Source organism: Chelonia mydas, chromosome 17 (genome assembly GCF_015237465.2).
Source record: "Chelonia mydas isolate rCheMyd1 chromosome 17, rCheMyd1.pri.v2, whole genome shotgun sequence".
Taxonomy (NCBI): domain Eukaryota; kingdom Metazoa; phylum Chordata; order Testudines; family Cheloniidae; genus Chelonia; species Chelonia mydas.
The window spans coordinates 2782863-2807086 of record NC_051257.2 but is presented as its reverse complement, the minus strand read 5'-3'; the positions used below and the strand labels follow the sequence as shown (position 1 = coordinate 2807086).

Sequence of the window (24224 nt, the reverse complement as noted above, 5' to 3'; positions counted from 1 at the left end):
GAATAGAGGGGAACGATCACAACGACAGAATGAGACTGCCATGTGGAAGCCCCGAACATGAAGAATGAAATGAAATCTCATCATAATCTTGCCCTGGACTATAAAAATTATGGAAGTTTCTTCTCCACAAAGCTGAGTGCCCTGACACTGCCTCCCTAGCTTTCAGTCTCCCTGCCTTCCCCAACCTTCGCTGCCAGAGACTCTGAACACCCAAGCTCTCTGCCTCCCCAGCACCCAGGCTGGAAGGCTCTAGTCTTCAAAAGTCTTCAAGGTGGGCAATTGAGAAGCAGAAAAATCCCAGTTTTGTTCTCCTGAATTTTTCTATAAATCCCTTCCCATGAAAATGTTTGCAATCCACCTTTCTGTTTTCTAGTCAGCTCTGATTATTTACATCTCCAGAAAGACAGGGGATGGATTCAGAAACCGTTATTTCAATATAGCTCCATAAGTGTATATAATGCCATCCAGCGAATTGTGCCCAAAGGCATGAATGAGGCTGGCATTTCCAAAGATGCCTTATGGGATTTAGGTGCCCAAATTTGATTGCATTTGCAGCGGGAGTTACACATCTAGCTTCCTTGGACTCCTCTGCAAATCCCAGCAATAGATTGGTGGGAAAGGACAATGATCTCAGCAGCAGTCCTTTGCATGGGCTGGACAACGGTTTGTTTCACCCTCCTCTAAGAGACTTTCCTCTTACAGAAAATCTGTTAAGTCCTTTGGGGCTAAAACACACAACCAATGATGTATAATAGGCATCTACAAAAGTAAGAGACATTTACAGATCCAAGGAAATTCTTTAAACAATGTACATTATTTATACCAGGAATTCCGGGTTACTCTACTAGTCTGTTCTAAACCCATTCCTACCACTTTCTCAATGAATAAATAATAAAATACTTGCAAAACCCAGTTTTCAAGGCGACCCCACCTCTGTAATAACTTATCAACCGGAGTTGTGATGAGTTTTAAAAGAGGGCAACCCCATGGTAATGAAAATTACAGTAATGCAATATCCCGCTAATTCTCACAGACGCACCAAATAACCCCCATGCCAGAAATGTAGTCTTAATTTCATGCTAGCTGAAGTTAAATGGATATGAATACATGGTATCAGCATTGTAGGCGCTTTACTTACTGTTTTGCACTAAAATATTTTTCAGCCCACACAACAGAAATAAGTGCATAAGGGTCTTCTTTCCGGTCAATTAATAGTGTTCACATACATTATGCACACACACAGCATATCACCTATTACAACTGCTGTTGTCTTGTTTGATGAGAGGTGAGACTGCTCCCTGCAACAGTAAACTCCTACAACGTACGAAGCGATTACAGAGGATGTCCATGTAACAACTTGCCTCAGGTATGAAATTTATGAAGAAAATGAGACAGGGTAGTTGCAAGATCACACATTTCAAGCATCACTCCTTAGAATCTAGAATATCAGGGTTGGAAGGGACCTCAGGAGGTCATCTAGTCCAACCCCCTGCTCAAAGCAGGACCGATCCCCAATTAAATCATTCCAGCCATGGCTTTGTCAAGCCTGACCTTAAAAACTTCTAAGGAAGGAGATTCCACCACCTCCCTAGGTAACGCATTCCAGTGTTTCACCACCCTCATAGTGAAAAAGTTGTTCCTAATATCCAACCTAAATCTCCCCCACTGCAACTTGAGACCATTACTCCTTGTTCTGTCATCTGCTACCACTGAGAACAGTCTAGAGCCATCCTCTTTGGAACCCCCTTTCAGGTACTTGAAAGCAGCTATCAAATCCCCCCTCATTCTTCTCTTCCGCAGACTAAACATCCCCAGTTCCCTCAGCCTCGCCTCATAAGTCATGTGTTCCAGTCCCCTAATCATTTTTGTTGCCCTCCGCTGGACTCTTTCCAATTTTTCCACATCCTTCTTGTAGTGTGGGGCCCAAAACTGGACACAGTACTCCAGATGAGGCCTCACCAATGTCGAATAGAGGGGAACGATCATATCCCTCGATCTGCTGGCAATGCCCCTACTTATATATCCCAAAATGCCATTGGCCTTCTTGGCAACAAGGGCACGTTGTTGACTCATATCCAGCTTCTCGTCCACTGTAACCCCTAGGTCCTTTTCTGCAGACCGCCTGCCGAGCCATTCGGTCCCTAGTCTGTAGCGGTGCATTGGATTCTTCCGTCCTAAGTGCAGGACTCTGCACTTGTCCTTGTTGAACCTCATCAGATTTCTTTTGGCCCAATCCTCCAATTTGTCTAGGTCCCTCTGTATCCTATCCCTACCTTCCAGCGTATCTACCTCTCCTCCCTGTTTAGTGTCATCTGCAAACTTGCTGAGGGTGCAATCCACACCATCCTCCAGATCATTTATGAAGATATTGAACAAAACCGGCCCCAGGACCGACCCCTGGGGCACTCCACTTGATATCGGCTGCCAACTAGACATGGAGCCATTGATCACTACCCATTGAGCCCGACAATCTAGCCAGCTTTCTATCCACCTTATAGTCCATTCATCCAGCCCATACTTCTTTAACTTGCTGGCAAGAATACTGTGGGAGACACTGTCAAAAACTTTGCTAAAGTCAAGGAATAACACGTCCACTGCTTTCCCCTCATCCACAGAGCCAGTTATCTCGTCATAGAAGGCAATTAGATTAGTCAGGCATGACTTGCCCTTGGTGAATCCATGCTGACTCTTCCTGATCACTTTCCTCTCCTCTAAGTGCTTCAGAATTGATTCCTTGAGGACCTGCTCCATGATTTTTCCAGGGACTGAGGTGAGGCTGACTGGCCTCTAGTTTCCAGGATCCTCCTTCTTCCCTTTTTTAAAGATGGGCACTACATTAGCCTTTTTCCAGTCGTCCGGGACTTCCCCCGATCGCCATGAGTTTTCAAAGATAATGGTCAATGGCTCTGCAATCACATCCGCCAACTCCTTTAGCACTCTCGGTTGTTTGAAGTACACAAAGCTGACAGGTTAGTCATTTCATTAAAACGCTGTGCTGAGGCGGTAAGTAAATGCCTTGATGTTACTCAAAACGGCCATTTAAATTTGCTACAGACTGACTGACGGGTACTTCACAGTAAGACACCAACAAGATGTAAAACTACAAACAGGGGAGGCAAATGTTATAAAGCATTTATTCAGCATAAACTCTGAACACTGAACTCAGTGGGGAAGGCTCCTTTAAGAATAAAATAGCTTTTTCAAATATTGTAAGCAAAAGTGATACTGCAGAACAAAGCCGTCACTGACTTTGCTCAAGATGTGCTTCTGCTTTATTAGAGCTAGCCCATGTCAAAGACTTTCAATAATTGTTAGGCTCCTAATTTAAATAAAAACCTTGGGGGACAAAGCTGTTCTAGTTAAGAATTGGAGTTCAAAAGAATGCTGGAAGCAAATCAAACATGCATCTTTTGCTTGTTTATTTCAGAAACAGGCAACCAGATGCACAAGCACACATGTGGCTTTTTAACTTTCCTTGATGTATGGTTTAATTCCCCACACACACCCCACCCCACCCTCGTAGTACTGTTTCTAGGTTAAAGCACAGAACTGGGAGTCAGAGCTGGGCTTTATTCCCAGCTCTGTGCTCACTGATCTTGAGCAACTCACTCCCCCTCTTTGTGCCGAATCTCCCTTTTCTGTATCAGAACATTTACCTACTTCCAACAGGTGGGTTAGGTTTTTTACTATCTGCAGTTATTTCTAAATTTAATGTCTTTTTAAACATTTAGGCCTTTTGATTTAAAAACACAACAACAACATTTGTCTAGTAATTACTCTCTTTTATGCCTTAATCAATTTGGCTATTTCACAGAAAAACAACCAAGTTATTTATTTTTGAAAAGTTGCAACTTGGCATCCTTAAGACTTAAATTGGCATCCTTAAATTAGGGAAGGCCATTCTACCTAGATCTAAAGCAAAATTTATTTGGGGGTTCTTCACCGAGACTTTAACGATCATTGTCCATGTCATAAATTCATTAATTCAACATGATAGTCTCCAATCAGAAGAGTCTTTGGACTAGAATAAAGAGTATTGCGTAGGTCAAGAATGAAGAGTGGGCTAAGGCAGAGGATATGCCCATGACTGGAACAAAAAAAAAGGATAAACGCAAGTCAGGAATATGCTATATTGATATCACTGAAGTGGGAAGGACGAAACCCGAATTAGCAGCGTGCTCCAAGTCTACCTGCATTCCGTGGAGAAGCTTGCACAGTTCAGCCTACAATACACCCAATGTTATTAGCTGCCAAACTTTGTCTGTGTATTTCATTTTAGATCATACCAGGGTATAAAATTAGCACAACAATCACAATATTTAAAACAGTTTGTAGCTGGAGCCCTGCGTTTGAAAAGCAAAGCAGCCATTAGGAAAACATTCAAGAAAAAAATGTGTTCAACAACTTTCTTTTCAGGATGCAACCAATTTAACTAACATGTATGAACTGTTGGTTGGGTAGTAGCTTATGTTTTCTTTAGGTGGTGGTGGTTGTTGTTTTAATAGCACATAGTATGCTCTGACAGATATGAACTTAAGGGAGGCCCACAGCTAGTTCTGATTTCTTATTTCTCACTGTACCCTGCTATTGCAGGAGATCCTCTTGGGGGGATAGGAAATGGATGAACAAAGCAGACAAAACAATTGAAACTCATTACGCTCCATTGATTCACCATATTTGAGCTAGCTAACATGTCTCCATGGGTCTAGGAAAGGGTCTGACTACAGTATTGGGCAAGCTGTTACAGCACACTGAATGACTGGTTGGCAACTATTAATCTGCAGCCAATGTTAGGGATAACTATGTCACTACACAGACAAATTACACAAAATTCACCTAAATTATCTCAGAATGCCAAGTGACAATACTAGATTTAACTTAAAAAAAAGATAAATGAAGACACTTAATAGTAAAGCTTGTAGCATAAATGCCAAGTCAAAGATTTCAGGTTTTTTAAAATGTGCCAGCTCTTATGTGACTGATTTTCTATTTGCAAAATTCCCAACTTATGTGACTTATTCAAGGGGGAAAAAAAGGTAACTCCAATGTCAAGGGATTTGCTGGATCATACCCTCACAGTGCAGGAGAGTTCTCTTAATAGCTGGCGGACAATACAGATTGCACAGCCATGTTAGTAATAGTCAGCCCCTAAAAAGAAATACAAATTCAAAGTACAGGCTGATGCACCCTCTTTAACTCTGCCTGTTCTCACAGGGTATTACAGCTCAGCTCGTACCTACCACCACACAGATCCAAGATCCATAATATATGTAGACATGATAGCACAAAGCAGGATTGGATGTTGACCTTAACGCAGAATATCATTGCAGAAAATATTTGAGATGAACATGATTCACCATAATTAGTCCTAATCAGACTAGCAACCTAATACTAGTTAGTCAAAGCTAGTATTCTCTTTAATTCTATGTTGAAATACACGTATGTGTTCCCTAATTTGACTTTTTATATAAAAGTAGTCTTAAGGATGCCAAGTTACAAACTTTTCAAAGATAAATATCTAAGCTATTTTTCAATAACAAATAACAAATTTGAAATAACAAAACTGATTAAGGCAGAAAAGAGAGTAATAACTAGCCAAATGTTGTTGTCTTTTTAAATCAAAAGTTTCAAATTATTATGGTTAAGTCACGGGTCTTCAAAATGGCACTGACACATTAACATTCTTACAGAGCCTCAACTCTAGTGGCAGATCATGCACATGTGCATCACCAATCCACACAGCTAACAAGACAGCTAGAAAGAAACCACAAATTTGGTTTTTGAAAGCTAATGCTTTCAGATAACCATAGTGATTAATTATAATGATTAAAGAATACATGTTAGCCTCTTAAATCTCATTGATTTAGCTCTATGCAAGGTCAATGTCTGGCACACATGGCATGTTCTACAATAAACCTTTTTCTTTATAAAGGGTGTTTTGGATCCTCATGTTTTTGAAAAACCTTAAGTATTAAGTATGTAGGGATGAAAAGCAATCAGATGGTAATTTTATTCTAATAAACCTTAAACTCCATTTTTAAAGGGGAAAACACTCTTAAATGCTGGAGTGATTGGCTGATGTTCATGTGCTTTTATTTCAGTTATTTATAAATAATAGAGAGCATCTCTCTCCACCACCTGCAAGCTTTGAACTTTCCCAAAATCTCAAAGTAGTTCAGTGACTTGCTTATATAGTTATAGAATTGCATTCATATGAGCTATGAAGCTTTTTCCGGAAATAAATGACTTATCTATTAGGTAATATTTGCGCTGGCTTGGTAGCCTTGTGGATAACTATCATGTGATAGACCTGGGAGTGCTGGAGAGGCAGCTCCTTTGAGTACGTCTACACTGCAATTAGACACACGTTGCTGGCCCACGCCAGCTAACACGGGCTTATGGGGCTTGGGCTAATGGGATGTTTAATTGCGGTATAGATGTTTGGGCACGGGCTAATGCCCTATCTCTGGGACCCTCTCACATTCCAAGGTCTCAGAGCTCAGGCTCCAGCCCAAGCCTGAACATCTACAAGACAATTCAACAGCCCCTTAGCCTGGAGCCCTGAAAGCCCAAGTTGGCTGGCATGGGCCAGCTGCGGGTTTTGAATTGCAGTGTAGACAGATGGTTTGAGGAGGAGAAGTGCCTTGTGTCATTCTCACATATCCCCCTCAGCTGATGGTGAAGCACCATTTATAGGCTCTTAAAGGAAGCCCATGCAGTCAGTACACACAAATCCAGCTAAAGGAAGGATGCAGTGACAGATGAGGGTAATCAAGAAAATTTGGAGGATGGTCTGGTTTGAAATTCCCTAGAAAAAATAAAATCAGCAAGGATAAACGTGTTTAGAAACTGGAAACACTGTGAATTATCATGTACCTTTAGATAAACTATGCCAATCTCAGTGCTCCGGACACCCACTCTCCCCTCATTTAAATCACTCTCCTGAAGACCCCCAAACAAAAGACAAACTTATGTATGAGTTTGTCAATTTACTATTCCAAATCCTCTGTGTCCAGTCGTATCTTTCAGACTAAGTTCATGGCGCAGGGGACCACTTATGTGTATTTTATACTGCACCAGGCACACCAGCAGCACTTAATAAAAAGTAAAATGATGGTAATAAAGAATTATATATGCATTCTTGCTAAGTTTTAAAAAGCATAAGCTTTACCAGGAGTCCTTGAACACCTTGTCACTTCCTACCTCCTCCTTCATGCAAGCTGGCCCAAATTCATAAGATTTGCAATCTCAAAACTACAGTATCTTCACTTGTGCTCTATGCCATCTGTGAACACCAGGAAAGTGAGAATCAATTTGGACTCCTGCCTGACACCTGAAATAAAGAGTTTAAGGAAATTCTGACTCAAGAGTCTAAATTCACTAAGCATAAATATGCTGTCTATAGCTTCAGGAGGAAAGAGTATAGATGCAGATGATTGTATACACAAGGTCCTCTCCAAAATTGGTCTTTTTGGATGTTCAAAATTCTGCTTAGACAGGCCATTTATGACACACAGAAGCCAAGGTAATCACTTTAACCTCTCTCATCGGTTAGTTGTAGCATGAATAAGTATCCTTTATCTGAGTCAGCCTCTTTAAATCTGTCATTCAAATTGCACACAAACAGCACAAACTGATGGTATTTAACTGCACTTGGGGAAAAAACTATCCAACAAAGCTCCAGAGCCACTTGTCGTTAGCGTCCAGCAGACAGACACTTTAACCTAGTTTTCTGAATCCCTTCTCCCTGTCCGCCTTACAGTTTAGTAGACAATGTTGTATGGCCTTGTATTAGAAGCTGTCATAAATATAAAGGGAAGGGTAAACCCCTTTAAAATCCTCCTGGCCAGAGGAAAAATCCTCTCACCTGTAAAGGGTTAAGAAGCTAAAGGTAACCTCGCTGGCACCTGACCAAAATGACCAATGAGGAGACAAGATACTTTCAAAAGCTGGGAGGAGGGAGAGAAACAAAGGGTCTGTGTCTGTCTATATGCTGCTTTTGCTGGGGATAGACCAGGAATGGAGTCTTAGAACTTAAGTAAGTAATCTAGCTAGGTATGTGTTAGACTATGATTTCTTTAAATGGCTAAGAAAAGAATTGTGCTGAATAGAATGACTATTTCTGTCTGTGTATCTTTTTTGTAACTTAAGGTTTTGCCTAGAGGGATTCTCTATATTTTGAATCTAATTACCCTGTAAGGTATCTACCATCCTGATTTTACCGGGGTGATTCCTTTACTTCTATTTACTTCTACTTCTATTAAAAGTTTTCTTGTAAGAAAACTGAATGCTTTTTCATTGTTCTCAGATCCAAGGGTTTGGGTCTGTGGTCACCTATGCAAATTGGTGAGGATTTTTACCAAACCTTTCCCAGGAAGTGGGGTGCAAGGGTTGGGAGGATTCTGGGGGGAAAGACGTGTCCAAACTACGTTTCCCAGTAAACCCAGTTAGAGTTTGGTGGTGGCAGTGGATATTCCAAGGACAAAGGATAAAATTAATTTGTACCTTGGGGAAGTTTTAACCTAAGCTGGTAAAAGTAAGCTTAGGAGGTTTTCATGCAGGTCCCCACATCTGTACCCTAGAGTTCAGAGTGGGGGAGGAACCTCGACAGAAGCACACAGTAAGTTTGTGGCCAATCAAATTATATCACATCAGAAACTTATACAGGAAAATATTCCAAATTAAATGCATTTACTATAGCTGCTTTCTTTCAGTCTTTGCGGATTTCTTCGTAACTATCTAGGACGGGAAAAAATGACTCAATATAAGAAGCTGCTTTGGTTAAAAAAACTATCAAAGTTAGGACAACACCGTGACAAGGATAAATGGGCCTCATACTGTTATAGTAACTGAATGAGGTTATACTGCCTCCAAATTAAACCACAATTTAAAGAACTTTACTCAGCAGCAGCTTTAAAAAAAATGTACACCACCCTACTTCAGCAAGTCTCAAACTGTGGTCCAGAGAGCCTGCAATCACCTGGTGCTGTCTCATGGCTCCTTCTCCTTTCCATCTGCTTCTATAGGCAGCCTGAGTGGGAATAAGGGGTCAGATTAGGAATCTTGCTACTTAAGAGAAGGCAAAGGAACAGGGCTGCACGCTAACGGCATGCACTTACCGATAGATCAGTACTGCTGCAATCGATGCTGCAGAGTGTCGATTGAGTGGGTCTGGTGAACTACACTGCCCCAAGAAGCATAAGGGAAGTCAACAGGAGACGCTCTCCTGTTGACACAGCACAGTGTAGCCACCGTGGTAAGTGGATCTAACTACGTCCACTTCAGTTACATTATTCACCCAACTGAAGTTGCATAACTTAGATCGATTTACCGCAGTAGTGTAGACCAGCCCTTAGACTAAGCATATACAGAGAGAAAGGAGAAGCAAGCGGCGGAGAAACACAAGCAAAAGAGCAAGGGGTCAGAGGAAAAAGAAAAAGGGCCAGGAGGGGAAATGAAATGAACAGGAGGTAATTTTTCCTAAAAGGAAACAGCTTATATCGAAGAAAGTTAAAGTTACCTAAATACTGTACTTGCCTAATATGACTTTTTCCACATAAACTACTGCTGTAGTTCCCACAAATATGTTTCGTGATTGCCATTGGGATCAGGCCTGGGAGGGCAAAGGTCTGCAAGACAATCTCCCCAAGATCTGGCCACATGATGAAAATGTTTGAAAATCTTTAGTTTCATACAGATTGGTCATTACTGCATGTGACTATTTCAGACGGATCAACAATGGGTAATCAGGAACAGGTAATCTGGTCTGTGGCGACTTGAGAAAGCAATAATAATATTTAGCACTAACATAGTATTTTAGCTGTGTTTAAAGCATCGTACAAGCATTAACTCATTTACCCTAAACACCCCTGTGAATTAGTCAAGTATTATTATGCACTATGTATTATTTATTAACAACACCATTAAGAAGTCAGTAGATTCCTGTATTTCTTTCACTCACATCTTATTCCCCCCTCTTCTTTCTTCTGAATACTGAGCACATTCCTCTTCTATCTGCTTTCCCTTCTATTGTTTCTGGGCTTCTTTGTTCCCATCACAACCACAGGATACAATTAGCACAACGTCACTCTAGTTCCACAGAGATTTTTGGGCACTTGAGAGAATGTGTCCCTCAGCTAAGTAACACAAACTCTTCTTTTATTTCTAGTGTATATTATTGTACAAGCTAGATGATAACAGTCACTCATTCTGAGACCTTGGAGAACTGAAGTATCAAAATTAAATAATAGACAGGGCCTTATAAAACCCTCAAAGAGAAAAACCTACCAACGGTGTGCACTTTTATCTAACCAGTGCATACACACACCCCTCTATGTGTCTCCCCTTGGGAAGGACAGATATTCAAAACAAAATAAAGCAGCAGAGCCAAAAGTCAATGATGCAGTGACCCCACATGATGATACAGATACATCACAGCAAGAGGTGACGTATTACGTTTAACACATCTATGGAGTGCTTCCCTTAGTTCTTCAATGAGTGCAATGTGTGTAATAAAATCTCTCTATATGAATTTTTGGAAGTCGGAGAAAGGCTAGATCAAATGGCTTACACCCAACCATCAATGTCAGCAAACAGCATTAATTTAATCCACATAAATTGCAGATATGTGATATGAAGAAAACGTTCACACACGCTCTATACTGCCAGTTTAAATTAACACATTAGCTCCTTCTCTGCTGATTTAGGATACAACTCCTGTCAGGTTTCAAAGTGGTAGACGTGTTAGTCTGTATCAGCAAAAAGAACGAGGAGTCCTTGTGACACCTTAGAGACTAACAAATTTATTTGAGCATAAGCTTTCGTGGGCTAAATTACCTGGTCAATTACTGTAGAACTTCCCAGTGCTACATTTTCCAAAAGTAAATGCTGAGCAGACAGGGCTCTTTCCTCTTAGGACAGCACTTTCAACGAGGTTTCTAAACTGTTAAATCTGGTCCATTCATCATTAAGGATGCTGCTTCTTTTTGACAGAAAACAGTACTCCAAGAAAGATAATGATTTATTTGCTCATCTTGCCAAAAAATGTACTAACAGGAAAAGCGGGACAAACTTGTCTGTTTAACTGTAAGAACCTGAGAGAAGTAAATTTCCACAAGTGAAGTGCACACATTTATCTATTAGGCTTGGAGCCTCTGCATAAGATGGGAATGCAAAAACAGAACAATATTTCACCTAATTTCTGGTCTTCCCCCCTTAACAACTATTGAGACCTTTACATGATTATCTCTTACCTCAACCTATCCACAGCCCCAATTAACTCATTTACCTGTCCAGAGAGGTGGAAAACTGCCCTTGATCTATCTGTCGAGCAAGAATAATTTAGCACTAAATGGGATTTTTACAAGTTCTGTGGATTATTTAAATCTTTTATCGAAAGCCACTAGGAATTTCTAGACAAGTCTGATTTCCTTTTAAAGCTCAGAATCAAAGAAGCTACAAAAATAATGGAATTCCTTTAATTCGCAATTGTGAAGCGTTCAGATGGAGGGCGGAGAACCAGACAAATTCCCCCTAGTGTCTTTGGAAACCCTGCTGCTCTTGAGCCTGCCAGAACAGGAGTCAGAAGCCTAAACGGAGCTGAGGGTGGTATGCATCCAGCACTCTGTGCTGTTGAAGTCATCAATGAAGACTGAGCAGCAGCACTATGGGATGGTAGTGCAAAAACCAACTGAACTATGCAAACCAGCACTCACTGCCAAACTAGCATTTGTACCAGCAGACACTGGTCAGCCCTACTCAGGATAAGTGCAAGCCGCACGATGGCACAATCACTTGTGCACCACTGGTAGCAACTTTCCACACTTCAGACACGCCGGGAGTCCACACAATGGTTGGGATGTCAAAATTCTCTAGGAATCTAAGCCAGCTGTGGGTAAGGGGCTCTTTTCACCCAAACTATTGTATGTAAACATCTCTGAACTCTCCTCCCCTTTACAATTCATCTACATATAACCAAGCAAATCAATTCTCCATTTCGCACTCGCATAATCTTTCCAGAAGAGATAACAAATATATTACACTACTAAATGTAGCAGATTAATATGCTGCATGAAGGCCTTTGAGTGCTCTGGATTTTGAAAAAAAAAATCAACAAAGAAAAAGCTGAATCCACAGAAGAGACTTTAGAAATTCTAGTGAGTGAACATGCCTAGCAATTCCTTCAAGTGCCTGATTAGCATTTAGCTAAATCAAGCTTCAATAGTTAATGCCTACTTGGGGGCGTTTTTTTTTTCACTTTACTGAATGTTTTAAGCTGCTGCCTTTAACATTTACTTCCATTCAGTCTCAAAGCAAAGGAAGCAATTGGTTTTCCCCACAGAAAACTGTAAGAACTGTTTAGCCCTACAGTATGAAATCAGTAGTATGTCAAACTGCTGTCCCTATGAGTGCCCAAGCTCCTGTCCCAGAGTGCTGCAATGAACAACAACTTCTCTTGAGAATGATCACAGCGCAGGTTATTTTCACGCTGTGGAGAAAGAGTAAAAAGGTAAATTTAGAAAGAAAGCAGGAGTTACTCTAGAAGGGATTCCGTGTCCCTCCACAAAATCCTCAGAGAGCCACACTCACAGCACCCCTGAAGTGCAGAAAAATTATTGCATTTCTTGCTCGTTCTCTTCCAGTTTCTACCATTAATCAGATGCCACTGTAGACCGTAAGATCTAATACTTGCCGACATGATTTCTGAGGAGTGTTTTCAGAGCAAAGAGAACATTGCCAGGAGTAATCGTTGTCTCCTTTTAGCCCCTTCTCATACATAAGAAGAAGGGGTGAAGGATGAGCCTGGACTCTGCCGGGTGAACTATAGCCCTTGGATCTGATAATGGCATACGACAGAGTCTGGTTAGGGAGAAGCACATAGCACTCCTTTAAAAACATTGTTAGACAGCATCATGGGAACCACCAGCTCTCCTGATCGTGCCTTGTAGAAGAAGGTAGTTAAATGCAGTGGACAACCAAGTCAATTCTTACTACAACCAGCCATTACCAGGACTTAAAATAAACATGCAGTAGGCTGAAGTATTTAATATATCGATGACAGGGTCAACACAGTGCTTCATATTGGCAAGTATTCCACAAGGCTGTGCTACAGGACCAATGTTTTCTCAGTAACTAATGAAAATCATCCACTAAGTTTGTCTCCATCCCTTTTTCTTGGAGCTCTGCCGCAGCCTTCTCAATTTCATTTTATTTTTTAAATATTTAAGTTCTCTTACTGTCACCTTCATAGTTGATTCAGACACTTCAGCTCTCTCTGCCAAATGGCCTGGCATCACAGCCTCTCTGCAGTGCACACCCTCTGCAAGCAGGTCCTAAGCATCTCGAAATTCACAGAGTTTTGTCAGAAACACATTTGGTATAATTTGCTAGCTCCTTCTGGTTTCTATGGACCATTCGCCAGCTTCCACAGCTTCTTGGCAGTAATATCACATTAATTACTTTCTCTGATGACAAGTATGTTGAAATCCTTTAATATTTTCTATGCCAATATCTATTTTTGAGCTAAGGATTCTCACTTGAAAAGTTCTGAATATCTTGCAAGCTCTTGATTTCTTGCCAGTTTTCTTATGCTCTGACACCACATTTCTGCACATACCTCAGAGTTATCTCTAGTTTGCAGAGTGCCCTTCCATGTTCTGCCACGACATTGTTTCCTCTGGATTTCCAACACATTTCAAATAACTTCTCACTCTATATAATTTTTTATACATTTTTTTGTTTTTAACGTTTTAATTAAAAAAAAGCTTCTTACATTTTGCAATCAGTCCCTGGAAGATGTTTTCTCTAGTTCTGAAGATGTTTTCCTTTTGCCTAGCAGACTGGGGTTTGTTGGAAAATGCTTTGAAGAGCTATTTTATTTAAGGCAGCTACAGTATTAATTTATATGAAGGTAATAAGAAGAAAATGACTTGTGGTGGATGAATGACTGGAACTCCCCAGTTCCAAATAGTTTCAACTAATTGTAGGACTAAGGGTCAGTTTTAGTTTCAAAGTCTAGGCCAGCATATTTAGTGGTAGCTGTTGAAACTCTTCCCATACACGCAGTAGCAATTTCTTCCACACTTAAAAAACTGCTCTGAAAAAGTAAGCAGAAATCATTACATAGGTGCTGAAGTATTTATTTCCATTTGAACTGGAATTTTAAGTGTTGACTGTTGCATTGTGTTTAACTACTCTGAACAACTACAAGTAAATCTCACATGGCGGGGGGGGGGGGGGGGGGGGGGGGGGGGGGGAAGAGAGGGGGAATAAAATTCTCAGACAGTTGTAAGACAACCTGCATTTTTTAAGTGACTATATAAAGAAAAGTTATGCTTCATGCGAATCCCTAACAGCTATTTCATCTTTGTCAAGGTTCCTTCCCCACTCTGAACTCTAGAATACAGATGTGGGGACCTGCATGAAAAACCCCCTAAGCTTATTTTTACCAACTTAGGTTAAAACTTCCCCAAGGTACAAACTATTTTACCTTTTGCCCTTGGACTTTATTGCTGCTACCACCAAGCGTCGAATATATAACAGGGAAAGAGCCCGCTTGGAAACGTCTTTCCCCCCAAAATCCTCACCAAACCCTACACCCCCTTTCCTGGGGAAGGCTTGATAAAAATCCTCACCAATTTGCATAGGTGAATACAGACCCAAACCCTTGGGTCTTAAGAACAATGAAAAAGCAATCAGGTTCTTAAAAGAAGAATTTTAATTGAAGAAAACAAGTAAAAGAATCACCTCTCTAAAATCAGGATGGTAAATACCTTACAGGGTAATCAGATTCAAAACATAGAGAGTCCCTCTAGGCAAAACCTTAAGTTACAAAAAGACACAAAAACAGGAATATACATTCCATTCAGCACAGCTTATTTTTATCAGCCATTTAAACAAAACAGGTTTCAGAGTAGCAGCCATGTTAGTATGTATTCGCAAAAAGAAAAGGAGGACTTGTGGCACCTTAGAGACTAACAAATTTACTTGAGCATAAGTGGTGAGCTACAGCTCACTTCATCGGATGCACGAAAGCTTATGCTCAAATAAATTTGTTAGTCTCTAAGGTGCCACAAGTACTCCTTTTCTTTAAACAAAACAGAATCTAACGCATACCTAGCTAGATTACTTACTAAGTTCTAAGACTCCATTCCTTTTCTGTTCCTGGCAAAAGCATCAGACAGAGAGAGCCTTTGTTTCTCTCCCCCTCCAGCTTTGAAAGTATCTTGTCTCCTCATTGGTCATTTTGGTCAGGTGCCAGCGAGGTTATCCTAGCTTCTTAACCCTTTACAGGTGAAAGGGCTTTTCCTCTGGCCAGGAGGGATTTTAAAGGTGTTTACCCTTCCCTTTATATTTATGACAATCTTCATATAATCTTTGAAAGTCTACAGAAATGTGAGGGCTCATTCAAAATAAATAATATAGTAACAAGCCTGACAATGATTCAGCTCAGCATTTTACATTGGCTGACTGATTATAATGGCCTACAGTGAAGCACAAGTCAGGCAAGAAAGCTACCTGTACTTCATCAACCAAAAAGGGAAAAAGGCACCATGATCTGTAAGATGAATGGCTACCAGGGAAAACTCTATCAAGTACGGAAGTTTACCAAATTCATTTTTAGTCAAAGTATATTTGGAGAACAGATATATAGCAGCATTTTTATTAACTAGATTTAAGACACAAACAACTCTACTAATTCTAAACCTCACATTATCTGTTACAGTAAGAGATAACTAGACATTTTGTTGAATTGTGGAGTGTCAACTGGGCATATTTTGAGAGAGAGAGAGAAATAATAATAGCACAGCTGTTTCTCCAAATGATCTATTAAATAAGCTTGAAGAACCCTGGAATATTTTATACATTGTAGACACACAAAGGCACAGGAATACTCTGACCCGCCTTCTGAAAAGGATCATCCTTACTGTGAAATCAGACTGCTATTAAAGTCATGAGCCAACATAAGTTAATCACCACAATGAAACTTTGTCCCAGGAAAGATCAAAGCAACCAATACCTCTGTAAGGTGCTTGACCTGATTATTTCCAAAAACTTTCATCAGATGAAACATACAAGACATTTAATGACTGCCTTTCATTGCACTGTTTTAGGGCCATTTAAAGATCTGTTGATAATTTCCTCTCTATGCACTTATCAAAAGTATGTTTTAGAGGAACTGCAAGAGGAAATTTGCATTTTTTTTTTTTTTTTTCAGAAAATGGCAAATTTATAACATTACTTAACGCTTACTTTTCAATCCTTAGGATATGGGAACAAACAAGTTTATTCAGACTAATAGGCACTCCTTGTTCTTCATCAGTGCACTCAATTTCAATTAGGGTTCACCTCCAAGACATTAAACCCATTGCATTGTTTCTGTAAAATTTAATAACATTCTTGATTATAAAGGTTAACAACAGGTGCAACTTAAATGAAAATCATTAGCTTATGCTTTAGACCGGTGGATTTCTGAATGCCACCAGGGATACCAAGGGAAATTGTGGGCTGCCCGTACTTTATCACCCATCTAAAAACTGTATTTTTAATTTCCTGTAAAAGCTTTTGACGTAGTCTTGGCTACAACACAAAATTATCTTTAGGAACAGATATCAGCCCACAGCCGAAAACTTTCCCTATGAAATACTGCCCCCTTGTGTCAGTCTATAGTTTACCATGGCTGGGGTGTGGAAACATAGTAAGTCATAGAAGTCTGTGTTTCTTTGAAACTCAAGCCTTTTCTACACAAATATAGACTCAGAGTTTAAGGTCAGAAGGGACCATCATGGTCATCTTCTAGTCTGACCACCTACACATTGCAGGCCACAGAACCTCACCCACTCCTGAAATAGACCCCTAACCTCCAGCTGAGTTACTGAAGACCTCAAATCACAGTTTAAAGAAAGACTTCCAGTTACAGAGAATTCACCATTTACACGATTTTAAACCTGCAAGTGACCCATGCCCCATGCCGCAAAGGAAGGCGAAAACCCCCCAGGGTGTCTGCCAATCTGACCTAGGGGAAAATTCCTTCCCGACCCCAAATGTGACAATCAGTTAGTTAGAGCCTGAGCATATGACTGCATCCTGAAAGTAAGGAAATGCCTAAAGAGCCACAGCTTTGTGACACCGTTCTGCAGGATTTTGCTCCTTTTCACCCTAATGTTCTTGTGCATATTCCCATTTTTAATGAATGGCCGCACAGCATCATTTTGTACAGAAAAGTGTCCAATGTAAATGAGGAATAAATTCCAGTGTGCATGTTGATTGGTCAGATCTCATTTGAATGAGAAAGACCGATTAAATGTGCTTGTTTCAAAATCCCCATACACACAGTTGAAATCATTGAGTTCCTAGAGCTCTGAGACCATGTAACTTGGTATTTGAGGCAAACTTTCAAAACCACAATTCCCCCTGGATGGAGAGTAACAGAGAGAGATCATCTACTACATAAATAGATGAAGTCCTTCATAGTTAGAGTGAGAAAAACAGGACTAAGGAGAAGTCTTTGGGCTGCCTTTTTAGTTTTGGTTAAAAAAATAGGTATCAATTTTAGATGTATTTAAGGGCGTTAGTAATTCTGGTATGTGGATTTAGTCTTTTCTACACACTTAGCATAGACAAGTGAAAAGCAGATTCTCATTCTATGTCTAACACTGACAGGCACAAAAGAAGATAGATTTAGTAACATAAGAAGAGCAGAAATCCAAAGGCAAATAGAATAAAGAACAAAAGCTGAATCATTACAGTGTATATGGTAACACCCACTGTTTCAGTTATCTGTGTATATAAAATCTCCCCACTGTATTTTCCACTGCACGCATCCGGTAAAGTGAGCTGTAGCTCACAAAGGCTTATGCCCAAATAAATTTGTTAGTCTCTAAGGTGCCACAAGGACTCCTTTTCTAAAAGCTGAATAGTTATTTTGCACATACAGTGGTTCCGTTGAAGATATTCCACGAGGAATAGACAGTATTGAGAAAAACAGGTACAGCAGGACACTGCTTCTTCCAATTGGGAGACAGCCCTTGTATGTGTCAGCTTCTAGGTGGAGAAACTACCACAGAATCAACTACAAAGACGGCTGCACATTCACCCTATCAGAAAGACAGATGCTGGTATTGCTAATACAGAAAGACTGTTTTAAAAAAATATATTAAATAAAAATCACAGAGTAAGAGGAGGCACATAGCCAACAACAAAAACTTACAGAATTGGCTTGTAAAATATCCACAAACACTTTCAGCAGCATAATTTGCTATTGCTAGCAGCAAAGAAACGTTTATACGTGACCTCAGTGTCACAATCTAATGTACATTACATAGGCAAGAACACACGGTACTAAAGAGTTTACTTTGTTCATTAGATCCTGGCCACTAATATATTTCAATCTGGTTTGTGTAAATCTTGTTTGTTTAAAAATCTTCTATCCATCACTTCATCAGCAAAAACACAATAAGATTATAAACCCATCATTATTTTTGAGAAATCTAAGCAGAAATTGTCCAACTTCCAATGTTCATTAAACTGAAATAAGAAAGAAGCACAAACAACAAAAAATAACCATTAAACAAAGCATTTCAGTTAAAATATGATTGCAATTACACAGTGAAAGATTCTTCCAATTACCACGTAACTGAGCTGGATATATAGCTGCAAAACTGATCTCATCGCCAAGGAACGGAAGTGTTCAAAACACAAGATAATTCATTTGCTGCCCTGAGAGAATTCTTCCATTTGGCCTTTAATTAGTAGCTTCAGCCACAAAACATCTAAACTCACAAGGAAACTGCCATACTGGTACAGGCTACTTAGCAAACTATCCTGTGTCCAGTAGCGCCATATGCTGGATGCTGCAGAGGAAAGTATTAAACCCACGTAGTGTCCTAGCACCTTGTAGAATATTATGGAGGAGATTTTCTCCCTGACCCTAGCTGTGCTTGGTTTTTATGTTCTGAAGCATGAGGACGAATGGCTCCTGTAATCTTTGTCCGAGGCACTATAACTGTAGATGCTGTTCTTATTCTTTTACCATAAGAAAAAGAATGGTTCATCCAGATATTTAAGAAAACCTACTTTCGAAGGTGCTCATGTTCTTTCAGGAACAGCTCTGTTCTTCTATTGTTCACACCGGACCCACTTTTATATGACCTAAGATTTAAAAAAAAAGTGAAAAACACTTTTGCCAGAAATACTTTTCACAAGGCAGCATTTATTGATCGGCTTGTATCAGGGCTGTCGATTGATCATAGTTAACTCACGCGATTAAATAAAAAAATTAATTTTTTAATCGAGATTAATAGCCATTTTAATCTCACTGTTAAACAACAGAATACCAATTGAAATCTATTAAATATTTTGAAGGTTTTTCTACATTTTCAAATATATTGATTTAAATTACAACACAGAATATAAAGTGTACAGTGCTTATTTTATATTTCTTTTTACAAATATTTGCACTGTAAAAATGATAAACTAAAGAAAGTATTTTCAATTCACCTCATACAAGTATCGTAGTGCAATCTCTTTGTCGTGAAAATGCAACTTACAAATGTAGATTTTTTTTTACATAACTGCACTCAAAAACAAAACAATGTAAAACTTTAGAGCCTACAAGTCCACTCTGTCCTACTTGTTGTTCAGCCAATCGCTAAGAAAAACAAGTTTGTTTACATTTACAGGAGATAATGCTGCCCACTTCGTAATTGCGTCACCAGAAAGTGAGAATAGACTTTTGCATAGCACTTTTGTAGCTGGCATTGCAAGGTATTTACGTGCCAAATATGCTAAACATTCCTATGCCCCTTCGTGCTTCGGACACCATTCCAGAGGACATGCTTCCATGCTGACGACACTCATTAAAAAAATAATGCATTAATAAAATTTGTGACTGAACTCCTTGGGGGAGAATTGTAGGTCGCCAGCTCTGTTTTACCTACATTCTGCCATATATTTCATGTTATAGTAGTCTCAGATGATGACTCAGCACGTGTTCTTAAAATGAACAACTTTTTGCTGCAGATTTGACAAAACTCAAAGAAGGTACCAATGTGAGATTTCTAAAGATCGCTACAGCACTCAACCCAAGGTTTAAGAATCTGAAGTGCCTTCCAAAATCTGAGAGGGACAAGGTGTGGCGCATGCTTTCAGGAGTCTTAAAAGAGCAACACTCAGATGCGGAAACTACAAAACTCGAACCACCAAAAAAGAAAATCAACCTTCTGCTGGTGGCATCTGACACAGATTATGAAAATAAACATGATTCGGTCCACTCTGCTTTGGACTGTGATCGAGCAGAACCTGTCATCAGCATGGATGCATGTCCTCTGGAATGGTGGATGAAGTATGAAGGGACATGTGAATCTTTAGCGCATCTGGCGTGTAAATATCTTGCAACGCTGGCTGCAACAGTGCCATGCAAATGCCTGTTCTTTCAGGTGACATTGTGAACAAGAAGTGGGCAGCATTATCTTCTGCAAATGTAACCAAACTTGTTTGTCTGAGTGATTGGCTGAACAAGAAATAGGACTGAGTAGACTTGTAGGCTCTTAAGTTTTACATTGTTTTGTTTTTGGTACATAATTCTACATTTGTAAGTTCAACTTTCATGATAAAGAGATTGCACTACAGTACTTGTATTAGATGAAACTGAAAAATATTATTTCTTTTGTTTTTTACAGTGCAAATATTTGTAATCAAAATAAATATAAAATGAGCACTGTACACTTTGAAATTATATTTGAAAATGTAGAAAACATCCAAAAATATTTAAGTAAATGGTATTCTATTATTAACAGTGCGATTAATCGCGATTGTTTTAATTGCGCAATTAATCGTCATTAATTTTTTTAATCGCTTGACAGACCTAGCTTGTATGTTAAATTCAGTTATTTCTAAATCACCAAATGGAAAAGTCTCAGGATCATTAAAATACCCTTTTTTAAATTGCTAGATTAAACCATAGAAAATGGATTTAAGTGTTGTACCCTACCTATATATATATACATACACACACACACACACATACATATATACATACACACACACACACACACATATATACATACACACACACACAATTGTCCAAGTGCAAAATGGAACCCAACCCTAACTAGAGAGAGGCTATAATAAAACAGTACAGACAGCTTTCTCCCAGTTTCACCTGGGCTCAAAATAACCTCTCTCAGAAAAGAGTCTGCTATTTTCCCATTCAGAAGCATGTTCTAATTTCTCTTTCCCTGAGGGAAACACTCTGAAATGTACACTGGATAGATAAAGGAAAGGCAGGTGCCTTCTGCTGGTATTTCAGAGAGACTCACTAGGGGGTTGCAGAAGGAAAAGTAAACTTCCAATTCATATCCAGGCTTAATTATATTACAAACACTTGAGGTTTGTTTTTTAGAGATTCACTGAAACACATTCTGGACCCCACCCTAAAATCAAGAATTTTTGCCACTAACTTCAATGGAAGGAGCACTGGGCCTGTATTTGAACACAGTTCTGCTTGTTTACTATTACAGTTTATTGCTACCAGGGAAGTTCACAATCTTTGCTCCTAAAAGCAGTAAATGCTCCTGCTGCGATCCCCTCACGTGAAGTTAAAATGGTTGTGAGGTCTGTGTTGTCACAAAGAAATCCAACTCAAGGTGAGGAATATAGAAAAGCAGAAGAGTGCCTACAAAACAGAAGATCCTATATTTTCAAGCAAAGACCCCTAGAATTAAATCTAGGGAAGAGACACACTCAAAAATAGGACAGTGGGGATAGGCAGAAGCATTTCTCAGAAGGTTTTTCAAAGATTAACTTTTGCCTCATGGAGAGTCTTTATCTGTGGTTTACATCCACAGCTGTTAAATATGATCTCAAACAAGCATGCTAAACAGCTCAATTCGCAAATGCAATTTGCATCTTTTAAAAGCAAGTAATAATGATTACAAACTGCTTGTATCAAAAGTGAATTTTGAGACAATCATATAGCCAGATCTGATTGAAACAACTCATTAATTCAACCTGAAACTTATGGCAATTGCTCCAATCAGAATAGTCTTTTTCTTCACTTTATATTGGAAGCTTTTGACCCTCCTTTAAACATATACTAATTCATTTGATTTAGGGCAGCACACATCCCACACTACTGGAAAGGAGAGCCAGGAGTATTTTTAGTCCTGGAACATTTGGCTAATAGATTTAGTTTCAATGTACAGCTTCATAATACGCCCAACAATGTACTTGAAATGAGCCATCTCTGAAAGAAGCGCTTTAAAAAATCATGCAAGATGTCTCAGAAAACAGGGTGATGGTTCAAAAAATATGCTTCTTCCAATCAGGACAAGAGAAGTGTTCAAGTCTATTGCTATTGTTTATACTCAGACTTACTCAATATCTTTCCGTACTGATCCCAAGAGATTTTCCCTTTCCCGCACTGCCATAAAGTTGGTTTTGGTTTTATGGAATTCATGCGTGTAATCCTGTAACAAAAGAAGTATTTCAGCGCCATTAGATCTCGACAAGGGCAACACTCTGCCAACCAAGATCTGACTAACAGGTACTAAATAGACAGAAAGCTAGCCAATAAAAAGGCTAGTAAAAATGGAAAATAGGCTTGAAAGTTTTATTACTTCTATGGCATTACAGTACTTGCTTAATAATGATCTCAATGGTTATGGTTATACCGGAACTTTCATTATAACCCTCTCCTCTTGTTTTCACATAAAATAAGAATGGCCAGACTGGGTCAGACCAACGGTCCATTTAGCCCAGTGTCCTGTCTTCCCTCTGAAGATTGTGGCATTGGCCACTGTTGGAATGAACAGAACAGAGCAATTATTAAGTGACTCATCCTGTCATCCAGTCCCAGCTGGTGGCAGTCAGAGGTTTAGGCACACACAGAGCATGGGGTTGTGCCCCTGACCTCCTTGGTGAGTAGACATTGATGAACCTATCATCCATGAACTTATCTTAATTATTTCTGATCCCAGTTATACTTTTGGCCTTCACAACATTCTCTGGCAATGCGTTCTGCGGGTTGGCTGTGCACTGTGTGAAGTACTTCCTTAAGTTTGCTTTAAATCTGCTGCTTATAAATTTCATTGCATGACCCCCTGGTTCTCGTGTTATGTGAAGGGGTAAATAACACTTCCTTATTCACTCTCTCCACATCAGTCATGATTTTGTAGACCTCTATCATATCTCCTCTTAATCATCTCCTTCCTAAGATAAACAGCCCTAGTCTTTTTAAATTCTCCTAGTATGAAAGCTGTTCCAAACCCCTAATCATTTTTGCTGCCATTCTCTGTACTTTTTTCCAATTCTAAGACATCAGAACCCCGTTTATTCGAGCCTCCATTACCAGGCTCTCCGTATTATCCGAACAACCAGCAGGAACAAATTAGTACTGCTGTTGTTGCAACTTAAAATGATCATCTCTGCATTTTTAAACACTGCTTCTGTTTACTTGTAATGGTTTATGTATCCTGTAAAGAAATGTTTTAATGCTTGAGTTTATCATTTCTGCATTTTAAAAACTGGTACTCTTCACTAGAAGTACCGCGTCATGTAAATAAACACTATAAATAACGAAGGGGGCTAGGTTTTAATGCTTTGTAATGATTATCATTTTTGCATTTTTTAAAAAATTGTACTGTTTGTGATGTTATATTTAAACAAGCTAAACAGAGATGGCGTCTTGTGTAACATTAAACAGATTTTATAAATGGTCCCTATAATGTTCAGGGTTAAAGAGTAAAGAGTGTAAAAATGATGAATACAACTTGTTAAAAACTTATGTTGGTTTTCCTGCTAATAAATGAACAAAACATTTTTTGCAAGAATTATCAGTTTGTGTATATTCTGTTAAATAGATAAGAAAAGTAAAAAAGTTAGTACCTAAAAAACATTCAGACATTAGTGCACAGGTTCTCAAACTGTGGTCCGTGGGCTCCATTCAGGTGCCTGAACCCTGGAGAAGGCGCACATATAAGGTGAGGTGAGGTGGTGGCCGGGGGCGGGGGGGGGGGGGGGGGGAGAATAGGGGGTAGGTGGGAGGGGGCAGTGGGCTGAGAATAGGGGATGGGGGGACGGGGGGAATTTGGGATGTGCAGGGCTGTGGCAGCCAGAGAAAGAGGCGACTTTCCCCAGCTCCAGGGCTGCAGCTGTCGGGGAGAGACACCCCCCCGCTCCTTCCTAGCCCCAGCTCGGGGGCTGCAGCGGTGAGAGAGAGACCCCTC

General features: G+C 39.7%; 1 protein-coding gene across 3 annotated transcripts in view; it reads right to left on the bottom strand.

The window, feature by feature from the left end:
- GOSR1 (golgi SNAP receptor complex member 1) overlaps positions 1 to 24224 on the bottom strand; it is a 67934-nt gene that overhangs the window by 34977 nt on the left and 8733 nt on the right. For all 3 annotated transcript variants that reach the window (XM_037880349.2, XM_037880350.2, XM_037880351.2), the window contains 2 exons: positions 22375 to 22466; positions 19075 to 19149 (listed from right to left, as the gene is read on the bottom strand). In XM_037880349.2, coding sequence (XP_037736277.1) covers positions 19075 to 19149; positions 22375 to 22466 — 167 coding nt within the window. The remainder of the gene's footprint in view (positions 1 to 19074; positions 19150 to 22374; positions 22467 to 24224) is intronic.